This window comes from Corapipo altera, unplaced genomic scaffold (genome assembly GCF_003945725.1).
Source record: "Corapipo altera isolate COAL_440 unplaced genomic scaffold, ASM394572v1 178, whole genome shotgun sequence".
NCBI lineage: Eukaryota > Metazoa > Chordata > Aves > Passeriformes > Pipridae > Corapipo > Corapipo altera.
Genome location: NW_020884983.1, coordinates 737,623 through 757,557, shown reverse-complemented (window position 1 = coordinate 757,557; position 19,935 = coordinate 737,623). Strand labels below are relative to the sequence as shown.

Here is a 19,935-nt window from a genome sequence, read left to right as displayed (position 1 = left end):
AATTACAGAAAAGTCCCATTCCCTTGTAGGAGTCGAGAGCTTTTGATGGGAACAAAGAGACCCTCTCATGTCAAGCCTGCACAGATCTGCACAGATCAAGGCCAGGCAACACTTGCATGTCCCCAGCAAGGGGCCTTAGAGGAATAATCAGGTCTCTTGGACATGGAACATCATCAGAAAGCAGAAAAAAAAAAGTCAAGTGTACAAAATGTGTTTGTGCTTGAACTGAAGTCTGAGCTTGCAGGCGTCCATCGTTTCATCGTGGAGCATCCAAAATGGTTGCCCACTTGCACTGAGCCCCAGTCACATCCTACAGCTCCCCAGCAGCCTGATATGGATGTGTCCTGATCCCAGGGCTGCTGGGATGGATGGGATGAAGAAACCCCTGAGGGAATCCAAGAGTGAGGAGGAAGAAACCCCACCATGAACATCACACTCCTGCTGAAGACTCAGAAGTAATGATTAGTGGCAACCCCCAAGTTTCTTCTGGAGGACATTGGGGTTTTTCCATTTTCTTTTTTTCCCCCCTTCTTTTTTCCCCCCTTTGTTCTTTCCTGTACAGCATTTTTAACTATTAATGAGAATTTTCTGTACTAATTTGGACTGTGGCCGTATGGAACTGTAACTGGACTAATAATCTGGACTATTATTAGATTGTTAAAACTTTAATTAGACAAGCTATTTTTTGCTCAGAACAAGACGTCGAAAGGAAATGGAATGAAAAATTTGGTGCACGCAGAACTGCAGTGAAGAGCTCAGAGGTTCAATATGATCAAGGACAATGGGTAGAGGCAGCAAAGGGGACCAAGGCCCGAGGACCTTCAGGACCAAGGAGAACTTCTTGCAGAAACTTACCATGAAGTAATAGAGCTGTGAAGATCTGGCCATGAACTCTGGTTTGCACTCAGCCACACAGATTTCCACAAATCCAGCATGCTGGCTAGGCTTGGCCTCCCCCATCTCACACACTATCCTGTGCAGAAAAGACAAACCAGAAGCAAAGTTTGAGGGGTGGTTTGATGATGTGGGTAAGATGGCATTGGAAAAAATGAGCCCAGAGTGCTGGGAAATGGACTGTAGACTTAACCCATCCTGTCTAATCCAAAATCCGAACTGTGGACTAGGTTATGCTTTAGAAAGTGGTGGCCTTTGGCTGTTGGCACTTGGTGGGAGACACACTTTGGTGATGTAAATCTATATAGTTTCACTCAAATATACTGAGAAATTCTAGGCTGAGGTTTGACACTGGGGGTCCCTCTCTCCTCCAGCCGTGCATGGTGGAGGCAGCTGTAAGGTTTAATGATCACTCCTGCTCAGAGTGATCTCAGGATTGTTGCTGCCCAAACCAGAACTAAACACCCCTGTGGTGTCTGCTTTTTGAAAACAGAGGGTAACTTCATGGCATCAGTCATGAGAATCATCTAAAGATGCAATCCAAATACAGTAATAAATGGATTATCAGCTCCTGAGCTGCATGTGGGGAATGGTAGCTTCCACTCCTCAACTCCCAAGTTGAGTGGAATGGACTCCTTGGAAGGTCCTACAGGGGTGACTGTCATTAGGTGTGCAGTGGCCCAGCGTCTGCCACACACCCCACTTACTGCTCTGCAGGGATGTACCCTTCCACCAGAGGTTTGCACTCCACGCCGGCCACTTTGACGTGGGACGCGATGTCCCGGAACTCCAGCCCCAGGTTCTCCCCACGGATCGTCACCTTGGTCCCTCCCTCACGAGGGCCAGTCACTGGGTTGATCTGTGAACAAGCCAAGAACAAGGAGAATAATCAAACCACTTCTGCAAATCACAGAATCACAGAAGAGACCAGGTTGGAAAAGACCAATGAGATCATCAAGTCCAACCTTTGACCCAACCCGACCCTGTCACCCAGCCCATGGCACTGCTGCCACATCCAGTCTGTCCTTAAACACTTCCAGGGACGGTGACTCCACTCCCTCCCTGGGCAGCCCATTCCAATGGCTGATTACCCTCTCTGCAAAAAGTTCTTCCTAATATCCAACCTAAACCTCCCCTGGCACAGCTTGAGGCCGTGCCCTCTTGTCCTACTGCTGGTTCCCTGGAGCAGACCCCAACCTCCCCCCCGGCTCCCCCCTCCTGTCAGGGAGTTGCAGAGAGTGAGGAGGTCTCCCCTGCGCCTCCTCCTCTCCAGGCTGAGCCCCCCCAGCTCCCTCAGCCTCTCCTCACAGCACTTGTGCTCCAGTCCCTTCCCCAGCCTCGCTGCTCTTCTCTGCCCCTGCTCCAGCCCCTCCAGGGCCTTCCTGAGCTCAGGGCCCAGAGCTGGACACAGCACTCCAGGGGTGGCCTCCCCAGTGCCCAGTCCACGGGCACAAGCCCTACCCTGCTCCTGCTGCCACACTCTTCCTCAGCCAGCCCAGCAGCCATTGGCCCTCTTGCCCACCTGGCCACACTCTTCAGCTTCCTGTCAATTAGAACCCCCAGGGTCCCAGAATCCTCTCGGGTGAAAGAAGAGCCAATATCAGGTCTTTTTGTGACCACTAGAGACACTCATAAACACTGAACAACTGAGGGAACAAACCTACTCCAAATGCCTCACTCAGTCCAGACCCCCTGCAAATATATATCACACATTCCCCAGCCTCAGAGTACACAAAATTCTGCTCCACATCCCATTTCCTCCTTGCAAAACATTCAGAGATGAGCAGAAGATGTTTTCTAGGTAGGAGAAGTGATTTCTAGTGGTGCAGCTGAGCTCTGTACTTTATAGACATGAGCCATGGAAAGGCAGGAGAGGGGCATGATGGAAAGAAATGGGATAAAGGACGTGGAAAGCACATAAGTGACTTCAGCCAGTCACTTTAAATCCTAAATTCCCAATCCAAAGCACGTGGAGTTTTTGATCTGTTCTGGAGAACAGGTCATGCATCACAAACTCCACTGAAAATGCCCACCTGTAAAACCAGCCAAGACAGAACAGGAACAGGGTGTCAGATTAGGTGTGGAGAGGTTGAGAGGGGACTGACACAGCAATTAGACTGTGCCAACACCTATTTCTGAAAGAGCTCCATCTTCCCTCGGGGGAATATTTTCCCTCAGGGGAAAGCTGGTGCCATTGGAAGGGCAGGAATGGGAGCGTGGACAGATTATTTATGGGGTGGGAGAGTTCTGATGCCCAACATGAGACGAGCAACTATCCCAACCATCCTGGTGCCTGCTGGGAATGATGTTTGCACCCCAACTTGCCCTCACCAGCCCCTAGCAGGGTTGGGATCACTGTGTCTTTCTCCATCACCCTTGTCCAGAGCCAGGTGGAATCAGCACAGGAGCTGCCTCCTCGACGTTGGAACAGCACTGAAATCCTGGGGCTGGCCCATAATTATCTCCGTTGTGCCCTTCCAATTATTCCCTGTGCCCAAAAGCTCTGCCATGCAACTGGTTACTTGAAAGGGGTTCAAACACTGCTTTGAAAGGGTATTCCCTGCTGCCCGTTCAGGATGCCATGGCTGCCATCTGCCAGCCTTGGCAAGGCTCTCTCTGCAGTGAGGGAAGGGAAATTCCCTGTCTGAGGTCTGAGGTCTGAGGTCCTACCCACTCTGCCAAGTGGGAATCTGGGCTGGCAGCTACACCTTTCCCTAGCAGTTGGACTGGCAGGGAAAGTCGAGGCATTGGGATAAACAGGGCTGCTCTCCCCCACTTCCCAGCACTGAATCTGGCACCAGGATCAGTGTAATTCCCATCCAAAGGCCAATTTTTAGAAGGTCCACCTTTAATAAAAAGAGAGAGAATCTGGCACATTTAGGGGATATTTTATTTTGGGATATTTTATTTTAGGATATTGTATTTTAGGATATTAATTTTTAGGTGCCATGAACCACCTCCTCGATGAGGGTGGCTTTGCTCTGACTTCACAGGGAACCAACAGAGGTTATTAAATTAATAGCACAGATGATCACAGAGCAGTTCTTGGACCCAGAGTGTTGTGTGTCATAGTCACAACCTCTACAGCACAAGATCCCTGCAGCAGTCCCATCTCAGGCCCAAAAACCAGGCAAATACCACTTGAACCAACAAAATCAGAGCCCTCGGAGGTTTATTCCTACTCCAAAAGTCAACAAGGTACTGAAGCCCTAAAAAGAAAATAAATAGCACAACATTCATAAACCTGACAGGTGAAAGGATTATTTGGGTTGGCTGGAGATTTGAACTTTGGGTGGTTTGTGGTGATGAGATTGATAGACAAGGAAAAAATCGACAAAAAAAGAAGGAAAGGAAGGAAGGAAAAGAAAGGAAGGAAAGGAAGGAAAAGAAAGGAAGGAAAGGAAGGAAAAGGAAAGAAGGAAAGAAAGAAAGGAAGAAAGAAAGAAAGAAAGAGAAAAAAAGAGAAAGAAAAGAAGGAAGGAAGGAAAGAGATTTTTGTGGTTATTTTCCAGGAAAAGAGGAAGGTTTCCTAAAAGACGATAATGAAAATGAAATTTCTATTCCAGGAGAAACTAGTACTGATTGTCTCAGTTGGGGAATCAACATTGAAAACCTTTCCAAAAATGGCATTTCCAAAATATTTTTATGCTGAATAATTAATAAATATCTATTCAAGCGAAGTTTTTCTTTTAAAAAAAAAGATTTATTTTGCTGATGTCAGTTAATCCTCTCCTGATAAAACACTATATCAATGATGCCAGAAGGCTGGAATATATCACCATACCAAATGCAATCTCACATGTTCTGAAAATGAAAAAAAGGAAAGATAAACTAAAATTCCCATGGTTTATTTTGCTTCCTATGTACTACACATATTTTTTAAGAGAACTGAGTTCCCCATGGAATATTTTGGTCCTGTTTATGGTATTAAACTTGCCATCAAATGGTTTTTATTTGTTCTGGTAAGGTGGCTGCCAGGTACGGGAGGTCTGTGGTTAATTAGGGCTCACCTATGTTTTGAAGAGCTCAAAAGAGGATTTTTTTTTCTCATATGAGTCATGTCTTTACCCTGAATAAAGCAGGTGCAGTGGTGAAAAAGAAGATCTTGCTAGAAAAGCCCTTTTCTTTAGAACTAGGGGTGAGTTGAAGACCAAATTTTCCCTGCAGAAGTCACACAAAAAAAACCCCCAAAAAACTCAGTGGAAATACCATCCTCTTTCCAACACGGTCTAAAGCCTGAGATTTTAAAAAATTCTTGCTATGACTCAAAAAAACATCAACAGGAAAATTCCCAGAGTGAAACCAACAGAGCAACTCTGAACCCTCCCCGTGCAATACTTAAATTTGTGAAGGCCAGCTACAAAAATCACTTATTTCCTTAAAACAGGAGGGCCTGGGATTCTCCCGGGAGCACGTGGGAGATGGTTTAACCCCATTTCATTGCACTCCCGTAGGTTCACACAGGAAGGTGTTGCCAGGCTGTTTTCACAAGGGGAGAGAAGGACTCTGTTCCTATCACAGGTGCAAAAACACGGAATGAGACCTGTCAGTTTTGGGGGAGGAAAACACAGGCAGGGAGACAAAACTGCCAGGAAGCCTCAGCTTTTTCTCCAAGACCCCAGAGCTGCACCACAATTTACACCCTGTGCTGGTGTCAGCTCCTGCTTGTCACTCTTAAAGGGGGTTTTATGGCTCAGCAAGTCCTTTAGTTTCCCTGAGTGGCTCCATAAATGCAGGAGCTGGTACAGAAGTGCAGGTTTTGGGGAGCTCTGTGCTGGTGTGTGTGTGTGGGGGGGGTGTTTGTGGCCATACAAGTTTGAGTTCCTCCTCCTTCCCTGCGCAGATCCAGCCCTGGCTCCTCTCCAGACTTATGGATGCTCCCACCCCCAGTTCCAGGCCTACCATTAGCTGCAATATATATCCAGTCACTTGAGATTACTTCCATGCTAATGGCTCAGGAAAAGGCTTTCCAAGAGCTCCTTATGGTTGCACCAGACAGCTGGAATGTTTCAGGAGTGAGGGTTGCAATGATCCGCTCGAGCTCTGGGAGCTGCTGGAGGAAATGCCAGCAGAATTAGAAGGAGGAGCTGTAGGGTGGAGGATGAGGGATTTTTCTCTTCAAAAAGAAGCTGTAGATGTAGGGTTGGGGTCAAAATATGGCAGAGAAATGTGGGTGGACTCCAGAACATCCTGACACTGTATGTCCTTCTGGAATTCTGCTTTAAGTTGACCATCCCCATACCAAATTCTGTGAATGTTTCACAAGGTCTGAGAATCTTAAAATATTTAGAAAAAGATTTCTCCCAGCTCCCAAGAATTTTCAAGGCCCCAAAGTTGAACATTCAGATAAAACTCTCCATTCTGGCTGACTGGGTTTGGTTTCACAGCTTCAGGTGGTTCAGGTGGGCTCAAAATTACCAGTCTCAGATAAATCCAAGTGTGGTGGAGACCTTCGCCTTGGAAACACCAGAATAAGCTACAAACACCAGAATAACTTAAAATCAAACAGTTCTGCTGAGTGAGTACTTTGAGAACTGATGAATGACAGGAAGATGGATTGAAACACACTAAGAGAGGTTCTTTTCAGTGGCATCTGGGAAAAACAGATTCAACTCAACCTTTGCTTTCTCAAAATGTTCCAGCATGAACGTCGGTTTAAAGCTTGTCCATAACACCCACACTTTTTGATTCTTAACCAAGCACAACTTAAAAAAGCCTTTCCTGCTTTCTAAGAAAATAACCCACCTAATTATTCATACCAAACCACCACAGTGGAGGCTGGATTTTCCTCCTTTGCATTTCTCCTTGTCTTGTCTGTCTCGTTTTCCTCCCGATTCTTCTAATTTCCAAAATAAGGCCCTGGCCACATTAAAAAGGTGACTGAGAAATGCTTAAGGCAGGAGGCAGTTGGAAAGGATGGGGCCCTCATTTTCAAGGCTCAGGTCCTTCTGCCTGCCCTGTGACCCGGAAATGGTGACTGTCATTATGGTAAAGGCATCCTAAGACAGCAGACAAAAGTCCCTTTAGACTTCAGGCCTGATTTGCCTCCCTTGCCTTCTCACCCTTCTTCTGCTCCCCCTCTCTGGTCTTTCCATTATTTTATGTCCTCTTTGAACCTTTTCCCCATCTCTTCCTTTGGCCCACTCAATAGGAAACCTTGCAAAGAACAACGTTATCCTGCAGGTCCTTCCCCCAGCCTTTCCCTCATTCTCTCTTTATCACTTAATAGGACAGTTCCCAACTTTTCTTAATCCAGGATTGTTCCTGCCTCCTCCTTGAGCCTTCCAAGGGGAAACCTGACAACTGTACAAGGCTTTGTTTGCTTTATGAGAGCTTTTTTTACCCCTCAACACCAGCCAGGCAAACAAATGGGCTTTAATCTGCTGGAGTCAGTGGAGTCTTGTTTTTTTCTGGACATGGACTCTGTCCATGTCATGCTGCCAGGAAACATAAACTACAACCATCTCCCTTCCCTGACCTCCTGCCAGCAAAGCTCAAACCACTCTGGGATCACTCAACATCTCATTTCTCAGCCAGAGAGGCTGTTTCAAGAGACACTTGGGCTCCTTTGATTTACCCTCACACCGACCATTTGAGATGCCCCAGAGCATCTTGTCTCACCTTCAGCTGTTCCTCTGGAAGGCCAAGTTCTCCTAAAGGCTTGCTGTCACATCTACCAGCCCTGTGTGGGCAGGTCAGATGCTCTGGGTTCCTCAGCTTGCACCAGCAGACTGACTTGTGCAAATGAATCACATCCACATGGACTATAGCATGGGAATTCTGACACCCTGGCTTGTAAACACCTGGAGGTTTGTGCCTGCCTTTGAAGGTCACCATGGCCTCCCATCCCCAAGCCTGGCACAGTAGGACTCAGCCCTGCCCTTCCCATCACCAACCCAAGGCCGAATCACGGAAAATCGACCGAGGAAAGGGTACAAGAGGGAATACCCCATCTTCTTGCAGATCCATGACTTACATCAGTGATCTTGGGGTTGGTGCACTTGCCCTTGGTGCTGGACAACTCCAGCCACTGGCTGTCCTGGGCTGGGCAGTGCTGCTTCAGCGTGCACTGGTTCTGTCCCTGGCACCAGCCACACTCGAAGTCAGGGTCGGCTTTCAGGCAGAGTCCACAGCTGTCCCTCATGGCCCCACACTTGTACAGGTGAACTGCAGGGACAGGAAAACACAGAGGGCCTGAGGGATGCAGAAAGCACAGGAGAGTGGTGGGATGTCAGAGGGAAGGATGAAGGGTGAGAGACAGAGGAAGGTGTTCCAGGCTGCTCGTCCCAGAGTCAGGATGGGAACTCTCCAAGGGGGTGAGCAATGGGGCAATAAATGTGGACATCCTTCTCGAAATAAGCTGCACTTGTTAGAGTTCACCCCCCAGGAAAGGTATTTATGGAAGCTGAGAGCAGAAGGAAGTCAAAGTATGGAGAGGTTTGGGGGAACTGTGCTTGAGCAGTGACTTGGCCTCAGTCCCTTCCTTTTTCAGAGACTGAATGTCATAAAGTGCCACCTGTAACCAGCCTCAGCCTCAGCACTTCATCTTAAAATGATTTTCTAGACCAGGTTAACCCAGAGCTTAAACTTGGGGATTTGTCCAGGGTGAAACTACTCAGAACTGCATGTTAAGTTGATGCCACTCTGGTTTCTTACTTAATAGAAATAATATTAAATTAATTACATATTATATACTATATATTTATATACAGTATAAATACAAACACATTCTTTATTAATATATAAATAATATAATATATAAATATATTATATATAAAATAATGTAATATAGAATATAATATTTAAATAAATGTAAATATATAGTAAAAATACTTAATAGTAAATACACAATGGTTCACTCTGAGGCTGAATCCAGGGATTCACAATCAGCCTTTCCCCCTTCTCCTGCTCCAGAAATTGAGTCTGCTTTACATTTTGAAGCTCTGAGTTGATCCCCCTCTAATACAAGACAGTGATTAATGCTTAGCTCCAGTTTGGGCTGTTAAGTGATTAGAAGCACTCAGAGCTTCTTCAAATAAAGCCTAAAAATGTTGCAGCCCTCCTACGAAACAAGATCATGTTATTTATCCTTATTTTGCAGCTGTGTAAGCTGAGGCCTGATAAAAGAATTGTCCTCCCAGAAGATGATGATGATACAATCAAGGCTCTCAGACTTAGGGGGTTTTTTCTGTATTTGTGGGCATGTTGGGGGATTTCTTTAGGAAACAGGGGATTTTTTCCTCTGTGCTTCTGTTTTGCTGTGCCTGTAGGTGACCAAAATCTTGTCTGTGGTTATCACTACACACAATCCCAAAGCTCAAAGGCTCTGGATACATGTCCTGAAAAGCTCTGTCTCTTCACACCTGCACCCAAGAAGTCAGCAAGTATTGGCCCATGCAAGGGAAAGCTCAGAAACTCGTTATTTCTCTAGTCTGAGTGCAAGAAGAGTACCCAAAAGTACCCCCAAAAAAAGCTTGCAAAGCATCTGTCACTGACAGTGTGCCACAGACTGCAAGGATTCAGCGTTTTCCTTAATGTTCTCTTAGATTTCCTCAAATTTACTGAGTTGTTCTGCTTGAGATGCCCCCAGTGAGCATCTCTGCAGGCAGTTTGGTTTAGGTTTTGGGTCTCAACCTGCCAGTCCAGCCTGTAGGATGCTGGATGTGAAAGGAATGGGATCTTGGTGACCTGAAGGCAGCTCTCTGTCTCCTTAAGAGCAGGTGCTAAGCCTCCATGTGGTACATCCATGGGCACAAGCCTAAGCTCTCCTCCTGATCCAAAACGTGATGACATCATGAAAATTACTCACTTGGGATAGTCATCAGCCAGTGACACTTCCTAGATTTTTCTTAGTCACTACTTACAACATTTTGGCTTTTAATAACCCAGGAACTTGTAAGTTCTTGGGTAGGTTCTTGTGCCAAGGACTAAACACCACAAGATATTTCTTGGCTTCATCTTCTGGTCTGGTTTATGTTCCCAGCACCAAAAGACACAATCATCATGATTATGAGCTTGATTTTAATCTTACATCACCTTGGACAGTTCAGGACTAACCCAAAAAAAAGGGTCCACACTCTTGATGTGGCCCATGTTGTGTCAGGAACGCTCAGCTTATAATGGGAGCAGAAAACTAAGCAGGACTGGGGCAAGTGCCCAAATTCCGACCTCCAACCCACATTGCTGAAGGTTCTCACAGTCCATGGCACTGTTTGGGCCCATGGAAATTAGCAGTGTCCTGGCAATGCCTTGGCACAGCTTGGAGAGCAGGAGACAACTTCAGCATGGAGGGAGAGCAGCAGTTTCAACACATTACTGGATGCCAGGGCTGGACAAGGGTCTCCAGCCTGTTGTGTTCAATGAGTGCATTTAACCCTTTAACAAGTTTGGGGGGGGGAAAGTGCAGGACCTTTGTCATCCAGACTGGTGATCTGAACCCACTGGCTGTTGGAGAAAGACATCAGAGAGGTGGGAGCAGGGGGAGAAGGACAGAAAGGGGTCAAGCCGTGGGAAGAAGAGTTGAATTGTGTACTGCTCTCCAGCTTCCATATGGTGTTGGTGGGAACCTCACCCATCACCCCTCAGCATGAGGGTGGGTGTGAAATGGTGTGAGAGTAGTGTGGGAGTGCCTGATGGAGAGGGATGGAGTGGGAGAAGACGTGGAAAGTGTCCAGGAGAAGGTAAAGAGAGGGAGGGAGAAACTTCTGAGAGGTGGTGATGTGAGAAGGAGAGAATCTGCAGGTCTGAGCTGCAAATGCAGAGCAGCCAAGAGGAGGGGTTGCCTGGGGGAAAGATTTCAGGGTGGATGGACAAGAAGGAAGAAGAAGAAGACGTGGATGGACCATCCACCGCCAGGAAAAAAACCCCTGCTAGATGTGCAGGGTCCCTCTGTGACGGGTACATCAATCCTGTGCCATCAGAGGTGGTTGAACAGAGCCAGGCTCTGGGCAAGAGGTGCTTTTCAGACCTCTTCTCATTCTCATTTTATTTTGTTCAGAATGTTCCCACTGGTGAGCTGCAGCCTTTGTGCCCCCCCTCTCCCTTCCCCTGCTCATTGCTAGAGCCTGGTCTCCCTGCATGTTCACTTGAAGAGCATCCCTGCAGGAGCAATAAAGAGGGGGAGAAACCTGGAGAAGGAGGGGCATGAAAATCACACACAAAAAAAACCGCGGGGAGAAGCGGGAGGCGAAGACGACGAAGGGAGAGGGAAAGCAACACAAGTGGGAGGGAGAGTTGCATTTCCCAGGTGGAAAGAGAGAACTGGAGGGCTGGGGAGGGGGAGAGAGGAGGACACAAAGCACACAAAAATTGGTGATTTGCAGAGTGTGGAGAACAAGTGCATCTGTACCAGACAGCACAGGGGAGATGGTGGCGGTTTTGTTAAGTGTAGGGGAGCGCTGCTGCCCGTTGCTAAGGTTACCACTTCCAAGGACAAGTTGAAATAACTCCTTACCTTTGTTCTGTGCCGGGTTGTCAATGTTGAAATTCCCGTTCCACACGACAGTCAGCTCCACTGGCAGGCTGTTAATCTCCATCCCTTCGTAGGAATACTGGAAGTGGGAGAGAAAAAACGAAAGAAAACCCCAAACACAGACTTACAAAGTGCCCAGAGGTGGGGAGGGGGTGGGACAAGGCAAGAGGTGCTGCTGCACATTGTGAACAAGAGAAATGGAGCTGTCAGACACCTTCCTAGTCACCATCACCTTCCACAATGCCGTGGGATGCTCTCAAAGCTGTGGATCTCAAACCATGCCCCTCTCAGCAGTTCTTTCAGCCATTGGGGGAATATTCACAGAATCATAGAATTACAGGTGTGAGTTGGAAGAGACCTTAAAAATCATCCAGTTCCACCTCCTGCCATGGGCAGGGACAACTTCTACTATCCCAGGTTGCTCCAAGCCCTGTCCAACCTGGCCTTGGACACTTCCAAGGATCCAGGGGCAGCCACAGCTTCTCTGGGAAACCTGTGCCAGGGCCTCCCCACCCTCACAGGGAAGAATCTCTTCCTAATATCCAATTTAACCCTGTCTTCTTTCCACTTAAAGCCATTCCCCACATGTGATAAATTGGAAATCCACCTTCCAGGTGCTGAGAACAGCTCTGGAATATATCTTGCCAACTCTTGGATGCCTTTTAAGGTGTAAACAACACATTTTGGGTCTGTCATCCAACTGTACCTCTGCTGTGTAATCCACAGGTGCTGAGTACATTTATGGGGTTACCTACACCAGTGGTGTTTTGAAGGACTCTTGGAAGCTGAGTGAGGTCTCAGAAATCAGGGAATGGGCACATCATGGAAAAAAAAGGGGAAAATGGAGGTTCTGTGTAATTATAGACCTGTCAGCCTAACTTGGCTTCCCTGAAAGAAAGTACATCAAATTATTAAACAATCAATTTATAAGCACCTGTGAGATGATAAGGTGATAAAAATCAGCCAGCATAGATTTGTCAAGAACAAATTGTGTCAACCCAATCTAATTTCCTTTTTGACAGGCTTAATGACTTTGTGGATAAAGGGAAAGCAGCAGATGTCATTTATCTTGATTTCAGTAAAGTATTTGCTACTGCCCTACAGGAGATTCCCATAAACAAAGCAGGGAAATATGAACTAAAAGAAGCCACCTTAAGATTTATGCAAAAAAAAAAAAGTCAGATAATTCCATGGCAGGCTGGGGAGGATGTTTCAAAAGGAATTCTGTCCTGGATCTGGCATTTCTCAGTATTTTCACTATTGACTTGGATAATAGGCTACAGATTTCATGAATGACACTGTTCTGGGAGAGGGTGTAGGGTTAAGAATTCAAAACAAACTTGGCAAATGGGAGAAAAACAGGCCAAAATCAACCACCCAAAATTCAAAGCAGGCAAATAGGGTCTATTTTTCAGTAGGAGAAATCAATGCAAACAACTATGAAATTGGAGTGACTGGCCAGTGCTGCAGGAGAGACTGGGGACTGCTGGGGATCATAAACAGACTGAATCAGCAATGCCATATTGCTGCCAAAACCCAAGCAATTCTCACTTGGGGATGGACCAAATAGAGTTTGTCACATATGTAAACCCTGGGATGCAAACATTTTTCCCTGCTCAGAACCAGAAAGGCTTCAGCTGGAGTGAGGAGTATCCAGTTTCCAGCAAATGCATCTTAAAAAAAGCCATAGAAAACTTCAGAGAGAGTTGGACAGATTTAAACAAACACTTGTCAAGGACAGTCAAGGTTCACAGAGGTGGCCTGAAGGAAGGAAAGGGAAGCTGGTCTCTGGAGGCCCTCTCCACTTGGAGAACTCTCTGACAGTGCTTTTTTTTTCAGCTAAATTTTAATTTATCTTCAGCCAGTTCACACAGGGTTCACTCAGTTGCCCCTCAGATCCCACTGCCAACCTCCATCAACAGCCTCCATCCCACACTCCACCAAAAGGCAAAAAGCCTCATAAAGGGAGAGGAGATGGTTGATTAAAGGACAGAATGGGAACAGAGCAAGAAGGGGAGAAACATTCCATGTCTGCTTCTGTTACTGAAGGATTTACCCTCCTCAAAGCAGGAATCTCCCTCTGCACTGGGATCTATGGTGGGACAAACTCCCGCTTTTAAAGAAAAAGATGTTTTCTCCACTAAAATGTTAAATATAACTCAGCCAGGTGTCTGGTTTGGTTGGGCACATCTTAGAGAGCAGTGAAGTGTTCCCTACAGCTTAAAGTCTCAATGTGATTTTCCACAGAGATGCCAAAGCTCTGAGCCTTTACAGGAAGTTTTTCCTGTATCCCTTAATTGCCATATAATTGGGAGTAAATCATAGATGGTGATTTCTGTCCATTACAGTAGAGTGAGAGCTGGTTTCACAGTAATTCCTCTTTGGACAAACTAAACACAATTAGCCATTAATCTGCAAAAGCCTGTGATCATGATCTAGTTGTGGGGTATTTATGGGTATAAGCTCTGTGGTTTCCATGGAAGTAAAGAGCAGCCACAGGTTACCCTTTGCAACAGGGCTGTTCCCTCCAGTCTCATTCAGCATTAGCATTTTTATGACACTTTGTGGTGTCACTGCCAGCGAGATGCAAGATGATGCAGAGCTGCTTGGACTCACACCACTGGCTGTTCACAGCTTTTCTGAGCTTGGGGTGAGGATGGGGAGACAGGAGTGGGAAGGACAGTGCCTGAGAAGCAGTGAATAATTAATCTTGTGCCACTCAGCAATGCCTGCTCTGCACAGTGCTTTGAAAATGCTGGTTGGGAACGGGAAAGGGGATATTTAGAACTCCTGGTCACCCTAAAGTCAGATGAGTCTTAGGAAGTGCTACATTCTGCCTCCCCCAGAGCCTCATGTGTTTGGGATTTACAGAATCATGCAATATGCTGGGTTGGAAGGGACCCACAAGGATCATAGAGTCCAGCCCTCAGCCCTGCACAGGACCATCCCCAAGAGTCACACCATGGGCCTGAGAGGATCATCCAAACACTCCTTGAGCTCTGTCAGCCTTGGGGCTGTGCCCATTGCCATGGGGAGCCTGTTCAGTGCCCAACAGCCCTCTGGGGGAAGTTCCTTTATTTAATATCCAACCTAAACCTTTCCTGACAGAACTTCAGGCCATTCCCTGGGGTCCTGTCCCTGGTCCCCACAGAGATCAGTGCCTGCCCCTCCTCTGCTCCTCATGAGAAAGCAGAGACCAGGCAGGGTTGCCAAGGGACAGACAGCTGGAGTCCCCCAAAGCCTTTCATCCCAGGGAGGATCCCAGTGCCAGCAGCAGGAGCCCAGCTGGGAATTCAGATCTTATCTCACCTGCAGCACCAGGAACAAACACATATTAAGCTTTTTAACTCAGTAGGCTTGATCCAGAGCTAGAAATGGATACGAGGGAATAAGCAAGGGGATCCCCGTGGAAGAGCCCCAAGAATGAAGCCAGGAATGAGGATGCTCACACTGCCATGATCTGATCAGATGATTTTTGGGCTGCATGGCAGCGAAACGGAGCGATTTGCAAAGTACCAGCGAGCAAACGCTCCGTCCTCTGCAGACCACAGGAGCTGCTCACTCATTGTGACCCCTCTTCAAAGCCCGCTGAACTCAACAGGAGTCTTTGAAAAGGACTCACTCAGCTGTGACAATAAGATGGAAGCGTGTTCCAGGGAAGAAAAAAGGGATGGTGCATCGATCTCCGGGACAGTGGAGCTTCCTGGGTACTCCTGCTGGGAGTGTTCACACCATTAGGGCTTGGCTGGACACCTTCCCTGCCTCCAACACAGCAAAACTGCTCAGAGTGTGCAAATCTGACCCCTAAACCTGCCAAATCTGGATCACAGTCATGAAAATCAAATCAAAGCACAAAATCATGGGCAGTTCAGAGGGCCAAACTGAGAATGCCAAAATGCTGCTAGAAGGAGCTGTTGTAATTCACTTGAACTCCCAAGTGTCTTTTTTTTTGCCTCTCAGACTCTTTCCTTGTATCAGATACTTCTGCAGTTTGTGCAAATCCACATCCACTCTTGGCCACTTGCTGTATCCTGCTGGGTTGTTGTGTCACAGGGTAAAGCCCTTGGGTAATTTGTCTTGGGCACACTTAGGATGATAAAGGAAGAGTGACTTCATGATGTTTCCCCTTTATATTTTAAGAATGTCCAGCAGTGGGGGAAGATCTGCAGAAAAACAGCATTTTAGCAGTATTTTAGTGTTAGTCTGTTTTCCCTGACACCACTTTTGTGATTAAAGCTCAGGCCTGAGGATTGATTTCTGTACCTGGCTCTACCACTAACTCCTTTTGTAATCCTGTGCAAATCATTGAATCCCTCTTTGCATCATTTTTCCAGTCATAAACTGAGCAGAAGAAAACTTCTTGTTCACAGTCAACCCATCTTCTTGGACTCTTTGCTTCCCAGAGCTGGGGCTGAATTTTTGTGTCTGGGTATCACTCAGGCCAACAGAACCCGTGTCACGATTGGGGTTTCTCTGTGAGGTTTGAATGTAGACAAGTGATAATAATGCATCAAAATAATTGAGAAGCAGATGTGCAAGGCTGGCATTCCTGCCCGTGGCAAAGGGGTTGGAACTAGATGATCTTTAAGATGCCTTCCAACCCAAACCATTCTATGATTCTACAACTCACAGCCCTGTGCTTTTCTTTTGGCCACCCATAACTGTGTTTTCCCATGATTTCTGTGAACAGAACTCCTCATTTTTTTCCCTGCTCTGCTTTTTATTGGTTTTTGGGGTTTTTTTTATCACTTGCTCCTCTGTGAGCCACACCACAGAGTCAAATGCCACTGAGATCTCTTGCTGAAGTGCAATGATGTGACAAATAGAACATCCTTGCTTTCCTGTCCCTAAGTCACACAGCACTTTCAGCTGCACCACCTCGGGTCTCACGACACACAGACCTGTGAAGGACTTGAGACAAATTATCAGCAGGGATTTTGCTGCCAGGAATCAGTGCCTGCCCCCTGTGTGTGCCAAGGCCAGGGGTGGGCAGGCTCACACCACCCAAGGGTATGGGATTAGTCACTGAAGCAGGTAATGGCAATAATCATGGCATGCTCAGGTGGGTCATCCCTCACCCATCTCCCTCTTCCTCGTGCCAAAGGCTGATAATACTGGGCTGATTGCAAGTGCTGGGGCTCCCACTGTTTCCCACTGGGAAGATTGCTCTCTGCCCTGATACATCCAGCAATTTCAGCCCTTCCTGCTGACATTTTTACTTACTTATTTATATGTCTCCTTTGCTCCCCTCCCTTTTCATTTCCGCCCATCACTCCGTGTCCAGGCTGTTGGCAGAGCTATCACAAGTGCAATAAGGATTGGCAGGTAGGGCACCTCTGAGTGATAATTGCATGCCTTGGGTGGTGTGACAGGGGACAAAGCCCAGAGCTGAGAGTCTCAAACCACTTGACAAGAACAATAATTGTCCCGAAATGTGCTGCCTGCGGTGACTTATTGCTGTTATCAAATGAAACATCTCCAGGAAAGACAGGGAGAGGGGTAGATCTGAGTCCTGACTGGGCTGAGCACCCAGGGACCATCAGAACTGGATATGACATCCCTGACACACCACGAGATAGGCTGGTCCCCCCTGAGTGTCCTTAGAGCACCCTCAAACTGAAGTTGGAGCCACTTAGAAAAGTGCCTGCCTAAGATGGTTCTGATCCTTGGTGTAAACCTTGAGGGATCAGGAAATGCAAGGCAAGAGTTAAGGCTTGTCCCTGATTCCATCCTGTGTGAAAGCAGGAAAAAAATCCTGTGTTTTGCAAAAGTTATTGTGTAAGGGGCAAATCTGAGCTCATTGGTGCCCAATGTGTGACAGGAGGGGGTAGATCTTGAAGCTTAGGATGGAAAACAAGGCAGGAGCGATTGCTTGGCCTAATGTGCACCACCAACAGACCTGCTGGCAGGACAGCATCCCTTCGGGGACACACCATCACAACACATCCTCCCACCCTCCTTTGGACCTTCTCCAAGCCTGCAATGCAGGTGCTACATTCAGTGCCTCCTCCAGCAACTGTGCTGAGTAAAAAGCTCTGCCAAAGGGGGTTGATTCAGTTTGCAAACAAGCTCACTCGGCTGTTTCTAAAGCCAGGTGACCCCCGAAGCAGAGGCTCATTGTATCACAGTGGCTCCAGGCTGAATGCTAATTCTGGCAGGGAAGGGAATAATCATGATGGAGACATATCTCCAGCACTCCTTCCCTATTGTCTGTGTCCTCTGCCACCTGCTTAAACAGCCAGGGCTTCTCTGTTCCCTTTTTGTAGCTGTGTGAATTTTGCTTTCTTTTGTCTGGCTCTCCCTTCCACATCTCTTTCTCTCAGTGTCTGGCAAATTCAGAGCAACAATGAAATAACATTTCTCAGAAATAAAAAAAAAAAAAAAGAAGAAGAAAAAAGAACTCAAATCAGAGTTAAAGGACCTTCAAAAGAAAAGGGGAGAAAAGGAAAGGGAAGTAAAAAGAAGGAAGAGGAGGAAAACAAGGGAGAGGGAAAGGGGAGGGCAGAGGAAAAGGGAGAGGAGGCAGAAAACAGCACAGAAAAAAGAGTTGATTTTATTCCCAAATGAGCCTCTCTTCCTGGAGAAGAAATAGATCCACTTGAGCCACCACCAAACAGGGGACAAGCATCCTACAGACAACATACAGCAGGGAGGTCATGGGGTGCCAGTGCCTTGGCATCAGCCCTGCGACTCAGCCCTGCGACCCTCTGCAGCTCTGGCACAGCCTGGAGTGTTCTGGTTCAGCAAAACAGACATTAAGATCAAAATGGTGCAGTCACAGCACTCAGGTATTCCATGAGGAAATCCAGCTGGGGGCTCGTGGAACCCCACTTCTCCAGTCCCAGGCACTGCAGCTTCTTGGGGCAGGCAGGTGGTGTGGGAATAGCAATCATTGTTTCTCAAAACCAGAGACATTTATTGGGTCCCACAAAAGCTGAGACTGGCTGGAGTTAATCTCCTGCTCAGCCCAACTATGCTTAAAATCATCCTGAGATAATTCATGCTAATGCCTATGTATGCCAGAGAATTCCTGGCTCTAGAAGGTCTTTAAAGGTCTCTCCTCCCTGCTAAGGCTCTTTGGACAGATATATAATCTCTGCCCATGTCCATATAATACCTCTTTTTCACCATTGTAAAAGAAAATACTTTTTTTAAAAAAGTGTAATACCTTCTTAACTTCTCAGGCCACCTATTTCTGTGAAACCACAAACCTGGAAGCCCACAGGTCATTAACCGGTGATGAAAATCAGGAGGAGGGAGGGAGAGGGACAAAGAAACAAATAAAAGAGCCTCATTGGGAAGTTGATTGTTTGCAAAGGATCGTAAAATGTGCGAAGTGCCTGCGATGTTCAGCTGGTGCCTAATGCAGCAGAAGATGTTGTGACAAGCAGTGCCCAGCGTGGAGTGGCAGAGCCGAGGTGAAGTGGCTAAAGCCTGTAATTAGCTCTTTGACTAATAAATCATCTCGCAGCAGCAGTGAAAATGACTCAGATGCATAACTCGGAGACATGAACCTCATGGAGAAGACTCTGGAGAAGTAGAGACCGCTGTTGCTGGTAGGAATAGCTCCTGGTAGATGACTGATTTGTCCCCAGAACGGGCACAGCTGTGGTGACAGCGCTGTCATGACTCACACAGGCTCCCTGGGAGGGGGGTCACTGGCCCTGCACTGCAGATGGGAAATGGAGGTGGGCAGAGGGAAAAATGGACTCACCAGAGGGCATGTGGTGAGTCAGTGGCTGCAGGAAGGTCTGACTCAACCCAAGGCCAGGCTGGACGGGGCTTTGAGCAGCCTGGTCTAGTGGAAGGTGCCCCTGCCCATGGCAGAGGGTTGGAATGAGATGATCTTTAAGGTCTCTTCCAACCCAAAGCATTCTGTGATCTCACTCTTCTTTTGACTCCCATCAGGCTGTTTATATGGGGTTTTCTGTGTCCCATCACCAAACCCCTACAAAATAACCTAAACTCTCCATCTGGAAACCCTGTTTGTGGCACTGTGAGGATATGAGCAGGTTAAGCTGACAATGATGCCTTGTAGGTCATGGCTAAGGTGCTCCAGCATGACCAAATATTGGGATCCAGGGCTCTGGGGCCAGAAGCAACTACTGTGTGGTGACACCAGCCAGTCTGATGAGAAAAAGAGGCAGTTTTCAAGCTACCAGCCAGCATTTCCTTGACTGTGGTTGGAATCATAGAATCATTGAGGCTGGAAAAGACCTCCAAGATCATCAAGTCCAACCTATGACCAAATATCCTCTTGCCCACTAAACCACACCGCCGAGTCCTATGTCTACACGTCTTCTAAACACTTCCAGGGATGGTGACTCCACAGCTTCCCTGGACAGCATGTTCTAACGCTTAACCACTCTCAGTGAAGAAATTTTTCCTGCTGTCCAACCTGAAACTCTCCAGCACAACTTGAGGCCATTTCCCCTTGTCCTTGTTATCTGGGAGAACACAATGACCCTCACCCAGCTACACCCTCTTTTCAGAGGATTATAGAGAGCAATAAAGCATCCCTTGAGCCTCTTCTCTAGATTTAACAGCTCCAGTACCCTCAGTAAGGCAAA

The 19,935-nt window shown here is 47.1% G+C and overlaps 1 protein-coding gene across 4 annotated transcripts in view; it reads right to left on the bottom strand.

Moving 5' to 3' along the window:
• PLXNA4 (plexin A4) overlaps positions 1 to 19,935 on the bottom strand; it is a 450,677-nt gene that overhangs the window by 71,258 nt on the left and 359,484 nt on the right. For all 4 annotated transcript variants that reach the window (XM_027665966.1, XM_027665967.1, XM_027665969.1 and 1 more), the window contains 4 exons: positions 11,348 to 11,444; positions 7,871 to 8,061; positions 1,602 to 1,753; positions 856 to 973 (listed from right to left, as the gene is read on the bottom strand). In XM_027665966.1, coding sequence (XP_027521767.1) covers positions 856 to 973; positions 1,602 to 1,753; positions 7,871 to 8,061; positions 11,348 to 11,444 — 558 coding nt within the window. The remainder of the gene's footprint in view (positions 1 to 855; positions 974 to 1,601; positions 1,754 to 7,870; positions 8,062 to 11,347; positions 11,445 to 19,935) is intronic.